The following is a 24,410-nucleotide window of genomic DNA, read 5'->3' on the forward strand; positions in this document are numbered from 1 at the left end:
TTTATTGTCCTCCCTGACTGAACCACGGATGAGCTGCCTTCTTGAAATGTTATTAATTAGAAATGAGAAGCAAGGTTGACATAGAGGTGTGGAATATACACCACCAGCCATTGGTTCAACTTGTGCTGAAGTAGCCACTTAATTTTACTTAGTTGTTACAGAGAAATGTTTTAAATGACTCAAAAGAATTTTTTTAAAAAATTAATGAAATGTTGGTGTCTCTGTTCAAGCCCAACTGCTAATCCTTAATTGATTTTAAACAGACTGGTTTGCTGGCCATTTTGGAGAAGGCCTAAGTGTCAATCATAATTGCTATGCCTTGCAGTAACGTATAGGCTATTAAGGAAGACAGACTTTCTTGCTCAAAAGGACATCAGTGAACCAGATGGGCTTTTCAATAGGTAGTGAGTGTTTCAGCCACCATTACTGAGACCGGCTTTATATGCTATATTTATATTTGATTATTTCCAAGACATCAGCTGTCAGGTGGACCGTGAGCCCATGTCCTTAGAGCATTAGCCTGGGCCTCAGTATTACTACTCTAGTCACATTACCATCATGCCAGATCTTCCGTAATTTTAACAGTATACAGTTGACTGTTACTTTGATACGACAACAAACTGCACTGCAATGACAAAAAACTAGCTAAAAAATAAATTTTGGAAACAAATTACAAAAAGACAATGAAGCTTGACTACTAGCATATCCATGTGGGCAGAGTGAAGTTTCAAATTCATGACTGATTCACACAAATATGTTGTTCCAATTAATCTACATCTGCAACTGCTGATTTCCTTGGTTAATGCCTTATCCAAAATAATGTCCAGAAAAACTTCCACTGTTTTCCATCTCGATTGTTGACCAAGTCTGGACCTAGATTTCCTGTCAGCCGTGTTTCATTCTCTCCTTCGCTAATGTGATACTTTTCAAAGATTTATTATTAGTTAGTTCACCTTTACTTGCTTCTCATCAAGACAATTTGCAGATACCAAGTCAGTTTTCAAAAGCACAATGATGACACCTCTCTAAATTTTTCCTCTGGCCCCATTATCAGGCTGCATGGCTGGTAGGCCACAATTTCTTGCTTCACGTCTCTCTCTAAATTGGGACACATTGTTTACAACCCCAGTATCCCTTCTACCTTATGCTGACCTCTGACTCCATTTCCTCTCCAATAATAGACTAGTTTATCTTCCATATATAACCTCACTGATCTCTTCCTCTACCTCTTGCTAGATGAAATCCTTGTCTGCACCTTCATCACCAAAATTCCTGTACTTTCAAATCTGTAAATTTTGGCTCTTCCAAAGTTCTGCTGCCTATATTCTAATCTGCACTATGTTCACCTAACATCTCAACACCCAGTTCTCATTACATCCCATACTTAGGCTTCTCACTTAAGTTTACATTCCTCTTTGGGTTTGCTCCTCCATATTGCCTCTTTAAGCACAATGCCCTTAGACCTCTTCAGTCCTTTGACCCTGGTACTTTTTTTTAAAAGATCCAACTCTCCCGCCCATGATACAGCAGAGCCATGGGGTATTTCTTCTACTTTTAGGGTAGCATCCAGGTAATACAAATGCCAAGCCATCACCATCACCAATAACAGGCAACATAATCACTGCCCCTCGACATTAAATGGTGTTAACCATCAATGAATTCCCACTATCAATATCCTGGGGGTACCACTGACCAGAAACTCAACTGGACTAGCCATGTGAACAGAGGTGATTACAAAAATAGGTCAGAGGCTAGGAATACTGCAGTGTGCAATTCACTTCTTGATTCCTCACAGCATTTACAAGGCACAAGTCAGGAGTGTGATGGAATATGCCCCACTTGCCTGGAAGGGTACGATTCTAACACTCAAGAAGCCTGACACCATCCAGGACAAAGCAGCTCACATGATTGGCACTACATCCATGTATATCAACTCCTTCCGCCACAGATGGTCTGTAACAGCAGTGTGTATTATCTACAAGATGCCCTGCAGAAATTCAAAGATCCTCAGACAGCACTTCCCAAACCATGACCATGCCCATTTCCATCTAGAAAGTCAAGGGCAGCAGAACATGGGAACACTCACCTCCTGCAAGTTCCCCTCTAAACCACTCACCATTCCTGACTTGGTAATATACTGTCATTCCTTCACTGTCGCTTAGTCCAAATCCTGGAATTCCCTCCGTAACAGCATTGTGGGTCACCCTACAGCAGGCAGACTTCAGTTCAAGAAGGCAGTTCATGACCACTTTCTCAACGGCAACAAGGAATGGGCAATAAATGCTAGCCAGCTAGCATTCCACAAATGAACAAAAAAAAATTCCACAAATGAACAAAAGAGTGTCCTACATCCAAGAATTGGTGTGCATCCCAATGGGACACTTGAATTTAGTATAATAATGAAGTTCATGCAAAATACCTTATAATCATGAATTATTCGCTCAGCCACTGCCTTGTCCAACATCTTCTTGTACCATTCTTGCAGCCTTTTGGGCTTAGGGATTTTCTGGTCGAGTGGGTGGCAGTGAAAAATGTAATCATCACCTTCACTTGGTGGACAGGCCCAAATGTGCCCTGCTGTGTATCTGGGATAAGAATAAATTATAGGAAGTATAAAGTCAGTGAATTGTTTTATGTGACTGCACACAGTTCAGATTGAGGTCACAAATGTAAACCCTGGCAATTCCTTGTACAGAAGATGCAGGAAAAATGTCCCATGCGCCCATGTTCTTCCAAAGTTTACCTCGACATTTTAGAAAATAATTTTAGACACCTGATTGCACCCTCTTTCAAGGGAACAATGAAGAGGTGCACACTGTTCTGTTCTTTGAAACTGATCCAGTATCAGCAGCATTGTGGCTCAGTGGGTAGCACTGCTGTCTCTCAACACCAGGGACTTGGGTTCAATTCCACCCTCAGACGACTGTCAGTTTGCACATTCTCCCTGTTTCTGCATGGATTTCCTCCAGATGCTCTGATTTCATCCCACAGTCCGAAGATGTGCAGGTTAGATGGATTAGCCACGGGAAATGCAAGGTAACAAGGATAGGTCATGGGTTGGGCCTGGGTGGGCTGCTTTTCAGAGAGTTGGTGTGGATGCAAAGTGCAGAATGGCCTGCTTCCACACTGTAGGAATTCTATTATTTCATGTGATGAAAAATTAGCAGCTGCATTTACTTAACACTAAGCATTGTCAAAAGCACAAATTAAGATCCTCCTATATTGCTTCCTTTTCTTTCAATAGTTTCCCTCTCATTAAACAAATTGCCACAATCAACATCAAGTAGGAGCATTGTAAAAATAATCAAGATGCAAGATAACCAGTGTCCAAATCTGAAGATCGTGATTTTGGTGCACTGAGCACAGCAGCCTTCCCAAAGTGTACACTTACCCCAATTTCCTTACGTATTCTAAATACCCAATCAGGATTTCATGATAGACAGCTGTTCTCAGACATCGAGGGCGGAAGAAATGTACACTGTCGAGGTATGATATGTACACACGTCTAATTAAGGAAAGAGAATAATTGTTAAAAGCAACCAAAAAAATTTCAAGCTACAGTATCCTTCTTTGATGGGTTCTTAGCTCAACATCATTGTCAGATGCAAGCATAACTTTAGTGATATTAAAAGTGCTGAACATTATACATCAGACCTCAGTTCAAGTAGTAAATTTGTAACCACAACAAAGTCAGATCTTGCAATCAAGAAAACAAACAATTAAAAAATATATTGCAGAATAAGCATGCAATGACAATATGATTTGTTCCATAAACCATGATAACTTCCAGTCAAACATTCACCTGGTATCTAAAACACCCAAAACCTTGCTCCTTTGAAAAAAGATACTGGCAAATATTAACTAGCTATGTTGTGACTGGAAGTGAAAAGGCAGAAATAACATTTAGGACAAAAGAAAAGCTTAAATGCACATCCAGCTCTTTTTCATTGTTCACCCTCACCCATGCCTCGCTCTTCTTCCTTCCCAGAAATCCATCCAAATTTTTTTCTTGAACCCATCTGTGTTAAACCTGCTTCAATAATCATCTTTTATAAAATAATGCAAATTTTATTTAACTAGCCCCTTTCACTTCAACTCAAATCATTTTTTAAAATCTACGTGCCCTTTGCCATCATGAGCAACTTGTCAGCAATTGGTTTAATGATTTGAAAATCCTGAAAGAAATTTCAAATAAATTTCCATATCCCATCACATCTCCATAAACTAAGCATGCTCAAATTCCTGAAGCTTTATTGACTAACTCAAAGTGGAGATTCTAAAACTTAAAATTTTAGAGAAAAGGTCAGGAGCCAATCTTACATGAGCTGACCATTACTCAAATATTTTACTCAAAACATATGTATATACAAAAAAAACTCAATGTCTCACCTCATACTCTCAAGTACATAAATCATGCAACATTCAAAATAGATGCTACACAGGCAATAATGCAATTTTTAAAAACTAGTGAATCATTGGGCTCACCTCTGATTGGGTGGAGGACAATCTGAACCGTACTCCTGCACGTGCATGCCGAAGAAACATACGTCCACACCATCAATTTCTTCGAAGGCAAACAAAGCCTTTGTTCGATAAGGAAATGACTCTGCCATCTCCCCATTATCAACAAACCTAGAAGGAATACATCAAGTAACTAATGCTTTGACCGAAGTCTCTACTTTAGGCAAAGGAATGGACCTTCAAGATGTAATGTGTATAAAATGAATTTAATTGTAATAATAATCACATTTGTAAACCCTAAGCCAACCTACAAGATGAACCAAAAGATTAGGTCACATTACACTGTTCCAAACCTTCAGATCTGAATGTAATTGAGGACCTATGTAAGGCAATGAAGCTCAATAATAATTGAAACCTGTAGCACAAGATGGACAAGGCACACATAAGAATAACATTATCTTTAAAAATTCTCCAATACACTGAATTTAAGTTATCACTGATCCACTAGATCAGTGGCAACTTAAATTCAGTGTATTGGAGAATTTTTAATTACTAAATGCGCCTGATTGGCAAAGTCTGCCTCACTCTTGTTTATATAACTTCATGCATTCAAACCAAAATTAAACACAATATTAAGAACATAAGAACCAGGAGAGGTAGGCCATCTGGCACTTTGAGCCTAAACTGTCATTCAGCGAGATCATGGCTGATCTTTTCATCGCCTCAGCTCCACTTATCCACCCTCTCACCATAACTCTTAATTCCTTTACTATTCAAAAAAATCTTAAGCTTTAAAAAAATTCAATGAGGAAGCCTTAATTACTTCACTCATTCACAACCGCCTCGATTCAGTCCTAAATCTTCTCCCCCTAATTCTGAGGCGATGCCCTCTTGTTCTCGTTTCACCTGCCAGTGGAAACACCCTCCGTGCTATCTTATCCAGTCCCGTCATAATTTTGTGTTTTTATCAAATCTCCCCTCATTCTTCTAAATTCCAATGAATATAATTCCCGGTCTACTCAATCTCTCCTTGTAAAACAACGCTCTCAACTCTAGAAACAAGCTGGTTGGTGAGCCTGCTCTGTACCCCTCCAGTGTCAATACATCCTTTCTCAAGTAAGGAGACCAAAGCTGCACACAGTATTCTAGATGTAGCCTCACCAGCACCCTATACAGCTGCAACATAATCCCTCCAGCAATCATGGATAAAATTCCATATACCTTCTTAATTTCTTTTTAGCACATTAAATAAAATAAAATAAACGTTTTTGAATATAAACAGACAGCAAAGTAAAAACCATGTTAAGATGTGTTTTATTTTAAGAAAACCAACAACGTCACTTAAAAGTTCTATATCAACTGAGTAACCCTAACTCCAAGATAAGGTAAAAACTTCAGAAGCTTTTGCTGCTTTCACACTTACAAAGACGACAAAGTACATTAATTATATCATTGATCAGCGAAAATGCATATTAATTTAATATTCAGTGGATTCTAAGTAATTCAGAGTTGCATACTTGCTTCACATCACAGAATTCTTGTCATGTGGGTTCAGGAGGCTCTGAAGACTAAACTGCAAGTGAATTTTTTTTTCGACACAGCAATCTGAAACCCAAATTAACGTATACATTTTGGCTACTGCATTAGAGCAAAACCAATTACTTGGATCATCATCTCCCAGTTACTCTAAAGCTCTCTTCACCATCCAACCAATCAATTATTCAGCCAAATTTACTTCTCTTCCAGACACTTTAAAGATCAGCTAATCCTTACCACACATACTACCTCTGCCCCCCAAATCCCAGGTTTCAATTTCAATAGAAGCAGCTCATGATCTAACCATAACCAGACAATGACTTCTCTTCTCACTCTGCGACTAAACTTGCTTCACTATTTAATAACATGTTGGCTGATCTGACGGTGACAAAATCCATATTCCCACCTATGTTACCCCATTGTTTAGGGACATCTGCCTATCTCTACCTTAAAAATATTCAAAGGCTTTGCTTCTACTTGAGGAAGAGTTCCAAAGACTCACGATCCTCTATGACAAGTGATAATATTCTACTACATTCCCGAATTACTCGCTTAACCTCCATACTAGCTTTTAGCAATTCATACACTAGGAAATATAGATCTCTCTATCTCATAGGTCCTCAACTTTTCATCATTTGGATACTCTGCTTCCTTTTCAATCTTACGTCAAAACAGCAAATGTCATGTTCCCAAATTATAATCTATTTGACAGATCTTTGCACACTCACTCAACCTATCAGTGTTTTTTTTATCCTGCCCACAACTTACTTTCCCCAGTTATACTTGCGTCATCAGCAAATTTGGCTACTACACCTTTTAGTTTTTCATTCAAATCATTTATAAAAGTTATAAATTGTTGAGGCACTAGCTCCAATCTCCGACACACCACTTGTTACATTCTGCCAACCAGAAAAGGTATTTACATCCACTCTCTGCTTCTTGCTTTACAGCAAATTGTCTATCCATGCCAATGCGACACCCCCTACACCATGAGTTTTTATTTTCTGTAATAATCTTTATTGTGGCATTTTATAAAATGCCTTCTGGAAATCTACATCCATCAGGTCCCCAATAACAACAGCATATATTGTATCCTCAAAGGATTCCAAAACACTTGTTAAACAGGAGTTTTCTTTCAGAAAACTATGTTGTTTCTGCCTGGTTATCTTGAACTTAACAGTTAATAGTAGCTTCTAACATTTTCACTATGACAGATGTTAAGCTAACTAGCATGTAGTTTCCTTCATTCTATCTCCTTCCTTGTTTAACTAAAAGTTACATTTGTTGTGCTCCTATCTACTGGGATGCTCCCTAATCTAGGGAACCTTGGGAAATTAAAGACAATGCAATCAAATATCTCACTAGCCACTTATTTCAAGGCCCTAATCCATCAAGATCCTGGCACTTCTAAGCCTGTGGCTCCAACAATGTATTCATTGCCATTTTCCAAGTGATTATAACTTCGAGTTCCTTACTTCCTTCCATTTCCTGATTTCTAGCTGCTTCTGGGATATTACTTGTATCCTCCATAGTGAAGAGAGATGCAAAATAGTTCATCAGCCATTTCCTTACCTTTCATTATCAATTCTCCAGACTCACCATCTTAAAATCTAGGGAGTTTTAAGTGGTGACTTTATTGAGGAGTTCAAAGATATGAACAATTTTGATAGGGTAAGGAAAGATATTCAGTTTCCATTACTTGTTCTGTCAGTAACAAGAGGGTCACAATTTCAAGACTGTCAGCAAGAGAACTAGAAGTGGAGATGAGGAGAAACTTCTTTACTCAGTTGTTACAATTTGGAACGCACTGCCTGGGAGAATGGTGGAAGCAGACTCCATAAGGGGTTTAAGAAGAGAGCTGGATATAGATTTGAAAGTGGTAATTTAGGGGGCTATAGAGGTAGGGCTGGAGAATGGGACTGGCTGGGTAGCCCTTTCAGGAGTGGGTACAAATATGATGCCTTTGCCTCTCTACTGTAAAATTCTAATGGTTCTACAAGCCAACTGCTTTGTTTTTACATCTTCCTTTAAATCGGGAGGCAAAACTGCACGTAGTATTTGCAATGTGGTCTCTCAATATCCTGTATAATTGGACATATATAACCTTACATTTATGTTAAATTTTTGATCTAATAAAGGATAGCATTCCACTAGCCGCCTTAATCATTCGTTGCACCTGCACACTAACATTTTGTGACTTATACAAAGAAAATCCCAGACTGTTCTGCACTTTTAAATTTTGCAGTTGTTCTCAGTTTAATAATAATCTGCTTTTTGTTCTTCTTCTCGTGAATAATTTCACACTTTCCCACATTTATACTCAATCTATCAGATGTCTACTCACTAAGGGGAGGCAATGGCCTAGTGGATGGACTGTTAATCCAGAAACCCAGATAATGTTCTGGGGGCCTGAATTTGAATCACACCAAAACAGATGTGGAATTTGAATTGAATTTTAAGTATGGAATTAAGGGTCTAACGATGACTATGAATCCAAGTCTGTTATCAGAAAAACACGCCGGGATCACCAATGCCCTTTAGAGAAAGAAACTACTGTTCTTACTTGATCTGGCCTACATTAAACTCCATCCCAAGGCAAACGCAGTTGACTCAACGAAGGAGAGACAGTAAATGACGGTCTAGCCAGTGATGTGAATACATTTTTAAAAAGTAGCTCTTTTTTCAGTCTGCATCCTTTTATTGTCATCTGAAATTTAGCCACCATGTCTTTTATCCCCTAATCAAAGTCTTTGATATAAATTGTACAAAGTCCCCACCATGGAACCCTGAAGGACCTTTGTCATTACAACATCCAATCTGAAAAAGGGCCATTATGCATACTCTGTTTTTGGCCAACTGGTTGATTCGTGGCATGTTACCTGTCATCCTGGCACTCCTCTCTACTATAGTGATCTGAATCATTTACAAAGCCATTACAAAGTATTTCCTTATGTCCCTTGATGCCATCAGGTCTCAGGTGGGTCAACTGGAGTATTTTTGGCACATAACTAGCTAGGGTAAATCAAGCTGTAAGCAACCTCAATGACCAGCAACAAAACTACTAATCAATTATCCTATACAGCAAACAGAACCCAAAAGTTGCCTTCTCTGACACAGCTATCTTCTTAAATCAACCTCACCATCTCCTGCTTCTTCTAGCTTCACTACGAAGTGCAAGATCCCTTATCCTACCTTTACGAAATTTGCACTTTTCACTCATCAAAAGAAAAGGTTGAAGAATTTGAAAGCCAGAATCTTCAGGCGAAGCACTGATCCATCTTATCCTCCTGCTTAGGTCTCCAACCTCATAGATGCTAGTCTTCAGTCAATTTGATTTGCTCCATATTATATCAAAACATGTAAGGCACTGGATACTGCAAAGGGCATGGGCCCTGATAACATTCCAGGAATAGTACTGAAGACATGTTCTCCAGGCCTAGAGATGCCCCTAGCCAGGATATTCTTGCATTGCGACAACAGTGACAAGAACTTAGCAGCGTGAAAATTGCCCAGGTACATCCTGTGCACAAGAAGCAGGAAAAATCCAACCTAGTCAATTATAGCCCTAGTGAACTTTCAGTCAGTAACAGATGGTGTCGTCAACAGTATCACTTACACAACAATAACCTGCTTACTGATGCTCAGCTGAGGTTCTGCCAGGCCTAGTGAACTCCGCATACTATTACAGCATTGGATAGACATGGACAAAAGGCAAACTTGAGATGGGAAGGGAGGGTGACTGCTCTTGACACCATGGCAACATGTGGTCAGGTATAGCATCAAGGAGGAAATCACTACAGAAGTTCCTCAGGATTGAAGGTTTTTCAAAAAAAAACCTGTTCAGAGATGTTATTACACACCTCTACAGCAGATGGGACTTGAATCTAGGAGTCCTGGCTCAAAGCCAGAGATACTACCATCATGATGTAAAGACCCTTGGGTCCTTAGGGTAGCGGCACAAGTTTAACCATCATCAGCTGCTCTATCAATGATCATCACTTCGTCATAAGGGGATATTAATTGATGGGTGCTCAATGTTCAGTGCCATTCATGACTCAGATACTGAGGCAATCCGTGTCTAAACGCAATGCAACCTGGACAATATCCAGGTTGGGGTGATTACTGTCAGGAAACATTCGTGACTCACAAAGTGATGGGCAATGACCATCTCCCAACAAGGCAGAAACCAGCCACTGCCCTTGACGTTTCATAGCATCACCATTGGTGATAACATCCTGGGGATAACTGTTGATCAGAAACTGAACTGGACCAACCTTTAATTGTGGTCCAAGAACAGGTCAGACACTGGAAATTTTGCAGTGATTAACTTACCCTGGTTCCCCAAAGCACGTTCATCACCTAGAAGGCAAAAGTCAGGAGCATGATGGAATATTGTGCACTTGCCTGGATTAATGAAGCTCCAGCAACACTCAAGAAGTTCAAAACTACCCAGGACAAAGTAACCCTCTTGACTGGCATCCTATCACCTTCAATATTCGCTCCCTCCAACAGTGAAGCAAAGTGGCAGCAGTGTGTAACATCTATAAAATGCAGTGCAACATTTCACCAACCGTCCTTAGCAGAATGTTCTGAGCCTGTAACCTCTACCACCTAGGACGAGGACAGCAGATGCATTAGAACATCAAACTATATGCTGTTATTTCACTGCTTCACAAATGCTGAATTCTCCAACGGCACGGTGGGTGCACTGGCACCACATGGAGTGTAGTGGTTCAAAGGGCAGCTTACTATCACCTTCTCAGGGGCATCTAGTGACATGCAATTAACACTGAACAAGCCAAAAATACTCTTATTCAATAAACGAACTAAAAAAAATTCTCCACCCCATGGCAAGCCTACTCTAGTCACGAACTCCTAATCCTCTCCCTATGACCCCTCTCAACTTAATTCCAAACATATTGTCCAAAATTCCACTTGTGCTCCCATAATCCTGCTTCTTACCAAACTCTCCACCAAATCACTTGCTGCCATGTTCCCATGCTAACTGCATTGCAAACTGTTTTGTTCCTTAGACACCAAATACCAAAAATCACCATAACTACCGTACACCTCCAAAATTCATCTTCAGTCTCTTTACCCTTGCAAACTACCATCTCAGCGCTATTTATTTTCTTCTCCATTGTCCAACAGATGCTTGCCTGTTTTCTACATTCGTGATCATCTCTCCCACATTCTCTGAAGCCCACCAAATCAGGATTCTGACCATGCTGTGGCACCGGCCAAGTTCTAACTAAAGTCACAAATGACATTCTCACAATGCAGTGCATTTCTTCTCCTGCAGCCTTTGACAATTGTCAACTGCAAGGCCAGCATCATCATCCTTGGAAAAATGTCACAGTATTCATTCTTTTGCCATGACTTCTAACACTCCCTATCCACTGTTTTAGGATGAACAAGCTTGGTTACAACTCATGCTCTATTTAACCACCCTCCTCCTCCCAGTAAGGTCCACGCAGACAGGACTAAGCTCAGTTAAAACAAGTGCACAGTCAAAGGCACCCAAACACTATAACAAGCTCAGACATCTCCATCAGACAAGTGTCAGGTGATTGCAATTTCCATCAAGACTGAAACTAACAAAGACCAGCTTCGCTAACCACTGATATTCAACGGCATCATCAAATCTCCCCCAATAATGTCCAGGAGTGTCATTATTAAGTACAAAATTAATAAGACCAACCATGTTAATATATCAATATTCATGAATGAATACTATAGGAAAAAACAAAGTGCTGCCTGTAGGAGGATAAATAAAAAAAAATTCCTTTTGGAAAAGAAAAAATAATTTACAAGACATCCTATATACCTATAGGGAGTCAGTGGCTTAGTGGTAGTGGTATTATCATTGGGTTAGTAATCTAGATGCCAAGGTTAATGCTCAAGTGGCATGGGTGCAAATCCCACCACAGCAAAAAAAAATGAAGACACCTACAAAAAAAATTAAAAAGCCAGTCCAGGGGCAACTATGTAACCAGTCACTTGTTGTTAAAAACTCATTAATTCCCTTCAGGGAATTAAATCTCCCATCCCCTATGCAGTTTGGCCTACACGCAACCCTAAACCTACAACAATATGGCTGATGTAACTCAATTAGTGATGGTAAGTAAATGCTGGCTTAGCCAACAATGCCAGTATTACATGAAGAAATAAAACAAGACTTTTCTAACCTACCCTCTTCAATACCCAAGATAATAAAGTGTGAAGCTGGATGAACACAGCAGGCTAAGCAGCATCTCAGGAGCACAAAAGCTGACGTTTCGGGCCTAGACCCTTCATCACTCTCTCTGATGAAGGGTCTAGGCCCGAAACGTCAGCTTTTGTGCTCCTGAGATGCTGCTGGGCCTGCTGTGTTCATCCAGCTTCACACTTTATTATCTTGGATTCTCCAGCATCTGCAGTTCCCATTATCACTCTTCGATACCCATCTCTTTGAACTTTAACGCCACTCTCTAGATCCCTTCTTCAGATTTGCATCCATTTGTTTCCTCATGCTTCTGTTAATAACACTATAGGAATGCAAGCTGTTGTTGTACAAATATTCAACATGCAACTTGCATCTATTTTAGTAAGTTTTGAACTTCAAGTTTGTGCAAAAATGAAAACCACAAATCTCACCGAGCCTTCATTCCTGGCTTGACTTCCACAGTTTTATCTGAACTATGCACCACCCGAACTGTGCACTCGCCAGCCTCCGGATGATTCTGTCTGCGGAGGAAGTCATTGATACGGGTTTCCAGGTAAACACCTAGTTTAGTGGTTGGTAACCCTAGGAGAAAAGGATTTGAATAAAAATATCAATTACTGCATTTTACTACCATGTTTTTAACAAGAAATAAAGGGTTTCAGTTATACTTATTCTTCTATTCCACAGCTAACAGCGCACAATTGTAAATTGTTGCTAGGGATGCAGTAAAACTGGTCACAATGTACTGCATCATGTCTGCTCTGACTTTTAGACAGCATGACTGATTGTAAAGGGAACACTTTTGAGGAAGATGGTTTCAAGAACTATTAACAAGGTACCGTGAATGAGCATGCTGTTCCTAGCTGCTTAGGAAAGATACTAAATTTAAAAGGCTATTTATGACTTGTTCAATTCTTCAGTCGGTGAAATTGGCTTGCCAGTAACACACAGATCAACAACATTCAAATTCAGTAGTTAATACATGTAAGTTTGCTTATTTTAGCTAAAGCAGCCACAAGGACGACAGTGACCTTAATATTTTTAAGTTTTGGAGAAGAGAGTGCATGTGTCAGATAGGTTAAATAAAATTTCCCAGAACATTTATCTAATTGCTACGCAGTGATCACCTCCTAAGCGAAAGAGCAATTGGGAAGGATCAAACTCAATTACAAGCAGTGTTGTTCAACTGATTCAGCTGTGGAAGGCTTAGACCAATGATTAGCCAGACAGTTAATTATATACAATCACACCTTTTGTACAAGACAGATTTCAAGTAAATGGTATTTCTGAAAAGCAATGGAGGTGGTGGCTCAATGAAGCAAATGGTCTATTCCTGCTCTTTTATTTTCTACACTTCAGAAATTTTTTCAGTAGATAGTATAAAGTTCTTGAAATTTGCCTAGTTTTACAATACTAAAGTATATTAAATACTGAGAGTACTTACTTTTTGCACAGAATTTATTTTCTTTTCTTGTTTTCCCAGTTTTCTTTAAACAGGGATCACAAACAAAACTGAAAAAGGGAAAAGAAAATCACAAGATCTTTAAAGTATGAACTGACAATCTAGTTTGATGTACATGTTTTTTTTGACTATACTCTCCAATCATTATATGCATTCCTCCAAAGGGACATGGCACTGAAAGTACGAACAACGTCAGTGCAGCTTGGACAGGATCTTTTGAAATGTAAAAAGATTTTTGTAACTAGTTAGGAACCAAATCCACAGGTGCTTACAAGATGCAAGGCAACTAGCTGACCATCATTTACAAGTATTTTCACAACTTGGCAGTCCTGCAAAAAGGTGTAGAAATCGGGTCAAAACCTGCTTTGCAAGACTTTTAACTAACGATATAATGAATTCTGTCCCAGATGATTTTATACAAGAAGTCTACAAAAGGTCAGGTTCCAAAGCTTCTGGCTTTGGTGTACTGCAGATCATCACAAGAAACATCAAAATCCAAAGAAGGTTATCTTCAGACACTGGAGATAATGGAAACTGCAGATGCTGGAGAATCCAAGATAACAAAGTGTGAAGCTGGATGAACACAGCAGGCCAAGCAGCATCTCAGGAGCACAAAAGCTGACGTTTTAGGCCTAGACCCTTCATCTATCTTCAGACATTGCCAGCTTTGCCAATTACACATCCTCAAACAGCAACCTGTTTCTGTTTCTTGTGCCCTACTCCAGATAAGTACAAATCAAAAAACTTTTGACTTAATATCTCCTCTTAGCAGAGCTTAAAGATCAACCTCAGAGGCTGTACTAGACCTGTAGGCGCTACAGAACTTTGTAATCTCAGTCTAGTTCTACGAACAAACAGGCATCGGCATTTTTTACAGCATCACAAAGTGAATGATAGTGTTTTGGTCTAGTTACTGCAGCAAACTGCTTCAAAGGATCTATCCTGATAGCCATCACTGACAAAAAGAGACAACTAGACATCAGGAATAAAAACAAATCAATTTTCTTCTCCTTCATTTTTAAAAAGTCTTCTAGTTTGGCAGCTCACCCAAATAGTCAGTCATCAAGACAGCAACAAGCTATCATACAACAGAAGACACTGTATCTTGGTTTGATGTCACTGACTCCTGCTGGGGCATCTGGTGACGATGAACAACATGAAAAGGATTGCTTTTGGAATTTTTCCTTCCTAACCTAAGTGAGAGAAGCACCTCTGCTGCTGATGTCATTGAGGTTAGGGAGGTCAACACAGACCAAGGACTGAATCAGAGAAGCTCCTAGGTTTACAGGTCACCCATATCTCGTAACTCATTAACGCAATGAAGTGTACTTTATGTTCAATTTCAATGGCAATGATCTTTTTATTCGCAGAATAACTTACCCAACACTGTTATGATGGATGCAAAGATAATTCTGCACATTCGTATTAAACTTAAAAATTTTATTTGCAATGCAACTCACCCTGAGGGCCAAATAAGCTCGTGGTGAAGGACACAAATTTGATGCATTTTCCGACCACATTCAGTACATTCAACGAATCTACAGAGAGAAGCAGCAATTATAAACAAGCCAACAGTGTTACAGTACATGCCTCCAACAAGTTGCATTAACCAAACTTTGCCATTACAATTTCTCCATCAAATTTATTCCTGGCTGGCCAATGTTCTGCAACTACAAAGCTGAGAATAAGAAAGCTTTTTATTAAGGACTTGGTCTCACTGAGGTGGCTTCACGTCAATCACATCCAACAATCTGCTATGAAAAGGGTGCTCACATTTTGGGACAATCCACAGCATTCTAAAACAAACTAACAATATTCCAAATTAAATATTCTGCAATATTCTGCATAAGGAAAAACTTCAACATAGATCTCAATGTTGAGAGAGTCTTTAAAAAATTCCAGGAGCTGGATCCATATCTTTGCCAAAATTAGTCAGTTTTTCTTTGGACCTTATCCTACATAACAAGTCTTGCTGAAATCTGCCTGTTTGTGAGATATATTGTTTACAGACAAACAAAATGGGTTGAAAACAATACATATGAAAATTCTGCAAATCCTTTGACCCACATTAATAAAAATGAATTCACAAGTTTCCAACACACAGTACATTTAGGACAATATGTTCCCAAAGCGAACAAAGTCCACTGATCTGATTTTCACTTCTTATGCTTCCTGGTTAGTTCAGGTACTTTATGTCTACCCATTTTTGCCAAAATAGAGGAAAACAATATATGTGATTGTGATGCTCCCACATCCAAGAATTATAAGGACAGGATGGTTCTCGACCATCTTCAACGTAATAAGTGATAGGACAATATCACCTGCATCCCCATAAAAAACAAATAACAGAACATAAAAGCACTTACATTTCAGGGTCCAGTGTATCATTCTTCTTCTTTGAGAACTGTTCCTTAGAAATTGTCCTATTAAAATGAAAGCACATATTATAGTAGGGAGCAAGAGACAGAAATCACTTGCAAAACCTTCGACTGCTAGAACACCTATATCACATCAGAACTAACTGTATTGGTGGAGAATTCAAAATTGATACCTTTTGGCAATTTCTATATCACCCTAATACATTCCGGAAAAAAACAACTGACCCAAATTTGTTTGTCATACAGAAGTCAAATAGTTTTGATATTGTGGTGATACTTCTTGTACTCAAATCCAAGTATCTTGACATCAGGGAACTGTTAAATATAGAATACATTCTATCCATAATGAAATCTTACACAACCTACATTCTTCAGCATTTTACAATTAAACAGTCACCAATTTTAAATCCCTGAAAGAAAGCCAGAGAGTACACTTACGTTTGAGGCTGCGTTGGGTCATCACCGAGAGAGACAGTTTCTCCCTGGATCTCATTAAAACATTTCTCACAGAAGTGATACCTGTTTAAGAGAGGACAGACATATTTGGAAAAGACTACACATGTACAGCCAAGTGAGCACTTTGTAAAATAAATTGGTCAAGATAAAAGGATCAGGTTAAAAATGTGTATTTTAATTTCTTTTTCTTCAAAGCACTATAACAGCTTAATGAAAAATAATCTTTGAGAAAAGGTAGAAAGCAGGAATAGCACACAATTTTATTAAATGTAGTTTTTCAAAATTAGCATATGAAGTCAGACCAGTAGTTTTAAAATTTGCCCATAATTATAGGTTGATTATTCAGTAGCAAAAATGATTACGCTCTGCTTTTAGTGTATAAAACAATCACATTATTAATTTGAAGTTATAATCAATATCTGCTTGATTAACTTTAACTGACATGATCCTGTCAATCTCAATGTATGACATACTCTTAAATTCTGCTCGGTGAACAAGCAATACAATGCTGCTCCATCAGATTATTTTGCAATTTCCTCAGGTTACTCGTTTACTTTTTACTGTTAGTGTACTAAATTGCTTCATCTTTGCATAACTTTCCCAAATATATTTAGACAACAAATTAGCTTCCGTTGGAATCATAAATGAAATACTCAAGAAATCTATTTCTTCCTACCCTCAAGACTAACAGAACATACATAAGGTCACTAAATAACATAAAGCTATTTCACACAGCAGTACAAGTTACAAAGGATATTTCACAGAAATAGGTTACTTGGCCCAAGCAGTTCCAGTCCATTATTTATACCTCATTCAAGTCTCCATCTATTTTTCATCAAGTAAATCCACATTTGTAACCATCTCTTCCCTTCAACTTTGTCTCGTTTCCTCTTGAAACTGTTTACACTATTTTCTTCAACTACTCCCTGCATTAGTGAGTTCCACATTCCAAACCTAAGTATTTTCTTCTGAATTCTCAATAGGTTTTCTTGGTGACTATCTTATATGGACAGTTTCTAGTTAGTCTCTTCCCCACAAGAGCCAACTTCAGTATCTGTACCCGCAATCAAAATTTTTCATAACGCTGGGATTCACATTGTCTTGACCTGGATTATGATGATTCGGTGGTTAGGGTAGGTTTTAATAAATGGACAAGATTGTTTTTTAATTAACCTTTTAAACTTAGTAAGGTTTGGTAAAAATCAGCAAATTCAACAGATTTATTTTTAAAAAATACTGTTTTGCTGATTGATCTGGAAGCCACAACCTCACCTGTTTTGATAACTGTAATAGGTAGCATCCCGAGGGATTGTACACAACTGTTTTCCATAGCAACAGAGGGTCTGCGGTGAAAATTCCAGCTTTAAAGAACAAGAGGAAATTGTTACAACTTGTGCAACACTTTGAAACAGTTAGGAAAGAGGTTATTAATTTCCGCTGCTCAAATGCCACTGAATGGCAGAACCTATAACAATTGTTTCAACATTGTGTTTTAAAAGAAGCAGTGTCAGCTGCTTCCAAATACAAATGGAGCTCCGTGTTGCAGACTTACAACAGCAGGATTTTTGCAATGCCTTTAACACAGATAAACATTCAACGATTTCAGATGGAGGTACTGCGGTAACTGGAGGACTTAAAGACGAAGCAAATGGAGCACTGAGAGTATAATCAACAACACTTTGTAGAACAGGATTTATTTCTGAGGATGAATACTAAAAGAAGTGGCACTGAAATAGATCTGGGAGATATGGACTGAGATACAAGGAAGTGGTCGGAGATTTTAAGAGTAGAAAGAAGGTAGAATAGAAACAGCAAAGTGCAATGAATATGGATTTTAAGCATAGAACATGGGACGACACAGTGGCACAGTGATTAGCACTGCTGCCTCACAGTGCCAGGGACCCAGGTTTGATTCCAGCCTTGGGCGACTGTGTAGAATTTGCACGTTCTCCCAGTGCCTGTGTAGGTTTCTGCCGGGTGATCACCAGCCCAAAGATCAGGTGGACTGGCCATGCTAAATCGTCCCTAACGTCCAGGGATGTGCAGACTAGATGGATTAACCATCATAAATGCTGGGTTATGAGGGTTGGGTAAGGGGTTAGGATTTGAATGGCATGCTCTACAGAGGAGCAGTGCAGACCTGATGGGCTGAATGGCCTCTTCCAGCACGATATGGAATTCTATGATATGCAGGAAGGTAGCAAGAGAATTGTTTTAATTCCCCTACAATCCTGCATCACACCCTCACGTGAAAAGAATTTCATATTTAACATTTGTCAATTTTAACCAATAAGAAATAACCACCTTATTTCAGTAACAATATTTCCTGCTGAAATCAATGGTCAGTGAACTGAATTAGATGGGTTGAGCATTGTCTTGGAGGATAGAGAGATCAAAATATTGAAGAAAGCAATTACGATAAGACTAATTCAGAAGAAAAACAGAAGATAGCAAAGCATCATCACAACAGCAATGGCATAAGGCTTGCGCTTTAATGTTTTAGGCTTAATTGTGAAACAGCAATGTTCCTCGGCTGTGGACGTTTTTGTACAAACGGTGCTTTTTAACAGAATATGAATGTCTGAGAAAGTTAGCATTTATCGGCCATCTCCAATTATTTCATCTTTGAACCGTTGAAGTCCATGTGATAAAGGTATTGCCACAGTGCTTTTCGGCCGGACTGCCAAGATTTTGATTCAACAAGGAATGGTGATATATTTTCAAGTCAGAGTAGTGTTTAACTTGGAGAATAATCTTCAGGTGATAATGTTCCCATACATTTGCTACCCTCATCTTTTTGAATGGTCAAGGTCATGACTCTGGGAGGTGCATCCCCAGATAAGGAGCTGCATTGGAGCTTGTAGACAGTAGAGGAAATGAGTGTTCATAGTGATGAGCAATGCATCATTCAAGGTGGCAATTTTGTCCTAAATGGTGTGGATCTTCTTTAGTGTCATCAGAATTACAGTCGCTTATCTTAACACCCAAGTTGTACTGTACAGATTGTAAAATGAACTAAGTGGTAATTCAGAATTCCCAGTCCCTGACATGCACTTGCAGCCACAGTACTGGGGTGACTGATCCCAAACTGCAGAAATTAGAAAACACCACCGCTCATTATGAAAATGCCTGATCATTCAGCTCAATAGCCTGTTCTCATGCTCCGCATATCCTCTGATCCTTTTTGCCCCAAGTGTAATATCTAACTCCTTTCTAAAATCATAAATTCGTTCTGCCTCAACTGCTTTTGCGATACGTGCTCACCCGACTCTGGATGAAGAAATTTCTTCTCATCTCAATCCTAAAAGGTTTACCCCATATACTTAAACCATGACCCTTGGTTTGAATTACCCCATCATCAGGAACATCCTTCCTGCATCTGCTCTGTCTAATCCTGCTAGATTTTGTAGGTTTCTATGAGAACCTCTGTATTCTTCCAAACTCCAGCAAATATAATCAGAACCAATTTAACCTCTCCTCCTATCATAGCTGCACCCCAATCCAGTTAACCTCCACTATAGTCCTTCAATAGCAAGAACATCCTCCCTAAGATAGAGACCAAAACTGTAAACAACTTTCCAGTGTTCGACTGTAACTGCACCAAGACATCACTGGTCCTGTACCCTAATGTTCTCGCTATGAAAGCCAATATACCTTTTGCCTTCTTGACTGCCTGCTGCACCTGCATGCTTATCTTCAGTGACTAGTGTATGAGAATACCCTGGTCTCAGTGCGTATTCCCCTCTTTCAATTTATAGCTATTCAGATAACACACCACCATCCGTTTTTGATCCCGAAGTGGATAACCTCACATTTATTTACATTATACTGCATGTGCCATGCATTTGCTCACTCAAACGGCTTGTCCAGATCTCTCAAACATTTCTGCATCTTCCTGGCAGCTCACCCTCCAACCCAGCTTATGTCATTTGCAAACTTAGATGCTACATTTAGATCTCTCATCTGAATCATTAACATATTTTACACAGCTAGGGTCCTAGTATTGTTCCCTGCAATATCCTACTTGTCACTTGCCTGCCTGTCAGGAAAGGATGTGTTAATCCCTACCCTTTGCTTCCTTCCTGCTATACAGATTTCTACCCATTTATATACCCTACCCAAATCCACGTACTTCAATTTTACACACTGATCTCTTACATGAGACTTTGTCAAAAGCCTTTTAACAGTCCAAATAAACCACAATCACTGGCTTCCTTCATCAACTCTGAGTGCTCGAAGAATTCCACTATTTTCCAAGTCTTCAGCTATTAAATTTAAAAAAAATAACAGATTCTAGCATTTTCCCCCGTAGGCATCAGACTGACTGGTCTATAATTCTCGGTTTTCTCTCTGCCTCTCTTTTTAAATAGTGGTTACACTAGGTACCTTCCAATCTGTAGGAAATGCTGCAGAGTCGAAGATGATTATCAATATATCCACTATTTCTATGGTTACTTCAAGTAGTCTGGGATGTAGACTATCGGGCCCGCAGGATTTATCTGCCTTTAATTCCATAATTTTCGCCAACATCATTCCCCTACTAATGCCATTTTTGTTCAGTCCAACCCTCTCATGAAACTTTGTATTCCCCAATGTTTCTGGGTATGTTATGTGCATCCTCCTGTGTAAGGACAAAACCAAAAAGTGTGCATTTAGTTTGTGGGCCATTTCTTTGTTTCTCATTATATATTCCCCTGTTTCTGACTGTACAGCATCTACATTTTCCTATACCAATCTTCTTCTCTTCACATAAAATTAAAAATTTCTACTGTTATGTTCCACACAAGCTCATTCTTGTACTCTCTTTTCCCTTAATCAATCCCCATTTCCATCCTAGCTTAATTCTGAATGGCTCCCACTTCTCAGGTCTCCTCTATTTTTCCAGTCAATTTGTACAGCTCTGTCTATGACCTAATACAAAGTAAAATTGCCCCTGTAAGCCATGGATCAGCCATCTTTCTCGTTCTACTTTTGCACCAGACAGGAATGAATAATTGTTGCAGTTCTTTTGAATATTTGCTACTGCATTTCCGTCAGCATTCCTTTAATCTGTCATTGCCACCTCACAGCTCATTATTTTCTCTATTCAGATTTAGGACCCTAGTCTCAGAACCAACTACATCACTCTCCATCCTGATGAGGAATTCTATCATATTATGCTTATCCATCCTTAAGAAGCCTCACAACTAGATGGCCAATTATTCATTTCTCATTCCATTATATCCAGACTGGGATGGCCTGTTCTCTAGTTGGTTCCTCATGGTTTTTCTAGACCAATACAATCTCATATACAACTCCAGGAATTCCTCCCCTATGATATTCTTATTAATTTTGATTCGTTCAAATTATATGCAAATTAAATTCATTCATAATTACAGGCATTTCTTTGTTGCCTGTTTAATGCCATTCTCAACGTCACCACTGCAGTTTTGTGATCTATATACAACCCCTACTAATGTTTTTTGCCTTTTGGTGTTTTTCAGCGCTAACATTCAGATCCCACATCAGAGCATATATCCTTCCTCATCACTTCATTAATTTCCTTCTTAACCAGCAATACTACTTTCTTTCTCATCTTCTTTCCTAAATCCTGAATACTCCTGGATATTCCCACCCCTGGTCACCTTGCAGTCATAATTTCATAATCCCAACAATACCATATCTGTTTTCATTCATTTTCCACAATTCATTCACTTATGCTCCATGCATTAAGGCACAAAAGCTTATGTATTTTCTTTTTAGCATTACCTGTTCCATTCCCTTTATTTTTCACTGTGGTCCTATTTAATCATGGTCCTTGATTTCTCTGCCCATTACTTTGCTTATTTACCTATTCTTTTGTTCTTGCCCTCAATTCCCCTTCCTCTGACTCCATATATAGGTCCCCGTTCTCCTACCTTTTTAAAGTTTAAACCCTCACCAACCACTCTGGCAAATACGCTCAGTAGGATACTAGTCCCAGTACTGCCCAGATGTAACTTGTCCACTTTATACTCTGCCATCTCCCCACAACCAGTTTCAATGCCCCAAGGAATCTGAAACCCTCCTCCTTGCACCACCTCTTCAGCCATGTGCTCATCTGATTTGTCCTGCAATTTCTAGTCTAAGTAGTACATGGCACTGGTAGCAATCCTTAGGTCACTACCATTCAAGTCCCAATTTTTAACTTCCTTCCTAACGCCTTACATTCTGCCTTTAGGACCTCACCCTTTTTTTTTTAAACCCATGTCGTATTCATCCTCTGCCTCCAGAATGCACTGTGGCTACACCGAGACATTCTTCGCCCGAGTAACACACTACGCTGGAGCCTCGTTTGTGGAGACAGAAATGCACACCTATTCCCCTTACAATTGAACATCCTTCAACTACTGCATTCCGCACTTTTTAATTCCTCTCCAGCACAGCAGAGCGAGCCATGAAGCAATGAATTTGGGTGTTGGGCTTTCCATTGACAGGCCATTTCCCCACAACAACATCCAGAGCAATACATCTGTTTTGCAGGATAATAAACATAGTAGACTCATCACGTGCTGCCAAATCTTCTTGCTTTGCCTGGATAAGAGCCATTCCCTTCCTGCCTGTGGACTCTTAGCCTACAGTGTGACCATCTCTCTGTATGCGCTAAAGACAACAGTCTCCATCTTGTGGATGGTGCAGCATTCCCAACTGCTGCTCAGCTCAGCTCTGAAATCTGGGCTTCCAGGAGCAGGAACTGGAGACACTTCATGCACACATGCTGGTCCTGTGCACTGGAAATATTATGGCCTTCCATATAGAGCAGGAAGAGCACACCACGGCTTTGAGTTTTCCTATTGCATTTGGACAGTACAGGATTATCTCAGAAATGTTCCATTTTTGAAGGGACAGTGGCAAGAATAGCATTAGAATAAAAATGTAATTTGTTATCAAGTTTTCTGAAGTCATATTTTGGGAAAATAACTAGCTCAACTATAGAAACCTACAGTTCTTTCATTTGTGGCTTTTAACAGACTTTTTTTAACAGTAAGAGATTATGAAGTCTTGTGTAATAAACTGCATTTTACCTATTAATCTAGAGACCAAAAAGAGTCATTGCTCATTCAGAAACCTAAACGTATGGAACATACTAATGGGATACTCGAAAAATCGGGACAAAGTGTGACTTGGGACAAGCCTGGGGCTTGGAGGAGCAAATTGAGAGAACAGGTTGCACAAACCAAGTTAGCAGGTTTTGTCTACAAAAGGTAAAAATCAGTCTATGATTGGTTTTTGTGCTAAGTCAGGGAGGGAAGAATTTGGCCTCAGGAAACTCTACTACTGATTTCTACTCAGTGACCCCTGGAGTGCAACTATGTGCCTCGTTCAGTCTCCATAGTGGCAGATTCCTCCGCCACTCTCTGCTGAATACCCTGCTGACATCTTTTGCGACTCTGAAGCTGATAACGTCTGTTCAATTGAGAAGCAAGGGCTTGTCCTTGAAGCTCTCTCAGCGGAGGAAAAGAAAATGCGAATAGAAAGAAGGAAAATACTTGAGAGGGAAAATTGTCAGGGACCAACCTTTCTACCACAGCAATATCCCAGATTTTGCATGACAGGGTCAATCTCCAGCTCAAAGACCTCTGCCAGCTTTGTACAGTACTTATACACACGTGATGTCTTGCGGTTGTACAGCCAGGCATTGTTGAACATCAACCAAATGTCATCAACATACTGCCATGGCTCCTGATACTGGCCAGTATCCAGCTTGCGCTTGATTGTAGACAAGTCCATCGGTGTCTTTACAATGTCGAAATAGTCCTTCAAGAGAAATAAAACACAAAGCTTCAGTTGTTTAGCAAGCCACTTAAAATGCTACAATGGGTTGGGGGTGGGCAGTATTATTACTTACAATGTAAGAGCTTCCAAAAGCTCTATGACAAGTCATAGCGTTCCC

The 24,410-nt window shown here is 39.4% G+C and overlaps 1 protein-coding gene across 1 annotated transcript in view; it reads right to left on the reverse strand.

Moving 5' to 3' along the window:
* Nucleotides 1–24,410, reverse strand: part of LOC125447226 (histone acetyltransferase p300-like) — a 178,522-nt gene that overhangs the window by 59,755 nt on the left and 94,357 nt on the right. Inside the window, 10 exon segments of the mRNA XM_059640819.1 lie at nt 2,420–2,585; nt 3,392–3,505; nt 4,486–4,632; nt 12,634–12,784; nt 13,647–13,714; nt 15,125–15,202; nt 16,031–16,087; nt 16,481–16,561; nt 17,771–17,859; nt 24,035–24,274. Of these exon segments, the coding sequence (XP_059496802.1) occupies nt 2,420–2,585; nt 3,392–3,505; nt 4,486–4,632; nt 12,634–12,784; nt 13,647–13,714; nt 15,125–15,202; nt 16,031–16,087; nt 16,481–16,561; nt 17,771–17,859; nt 24,035–24,274 (1,191 nt within the window).

The sequence above is a fragment of the Stegostoma tigrinum genome, chromosome 38 (genome assembly GCF_030684315.1).
Source record: "Stegostoma tigrinum isolate sSteTig4 chromosome 38, sSteTig4.hap1, whole genome shotgun sequence".
NCBI classification, from domain to species: domain Eukaryota; kingdom Metazoa; phylum Chordata; class Chondrichthyes; order Orectolobiformes; family Stegostomatidae; genus Stegostoma; species Stegostoma tigrinum.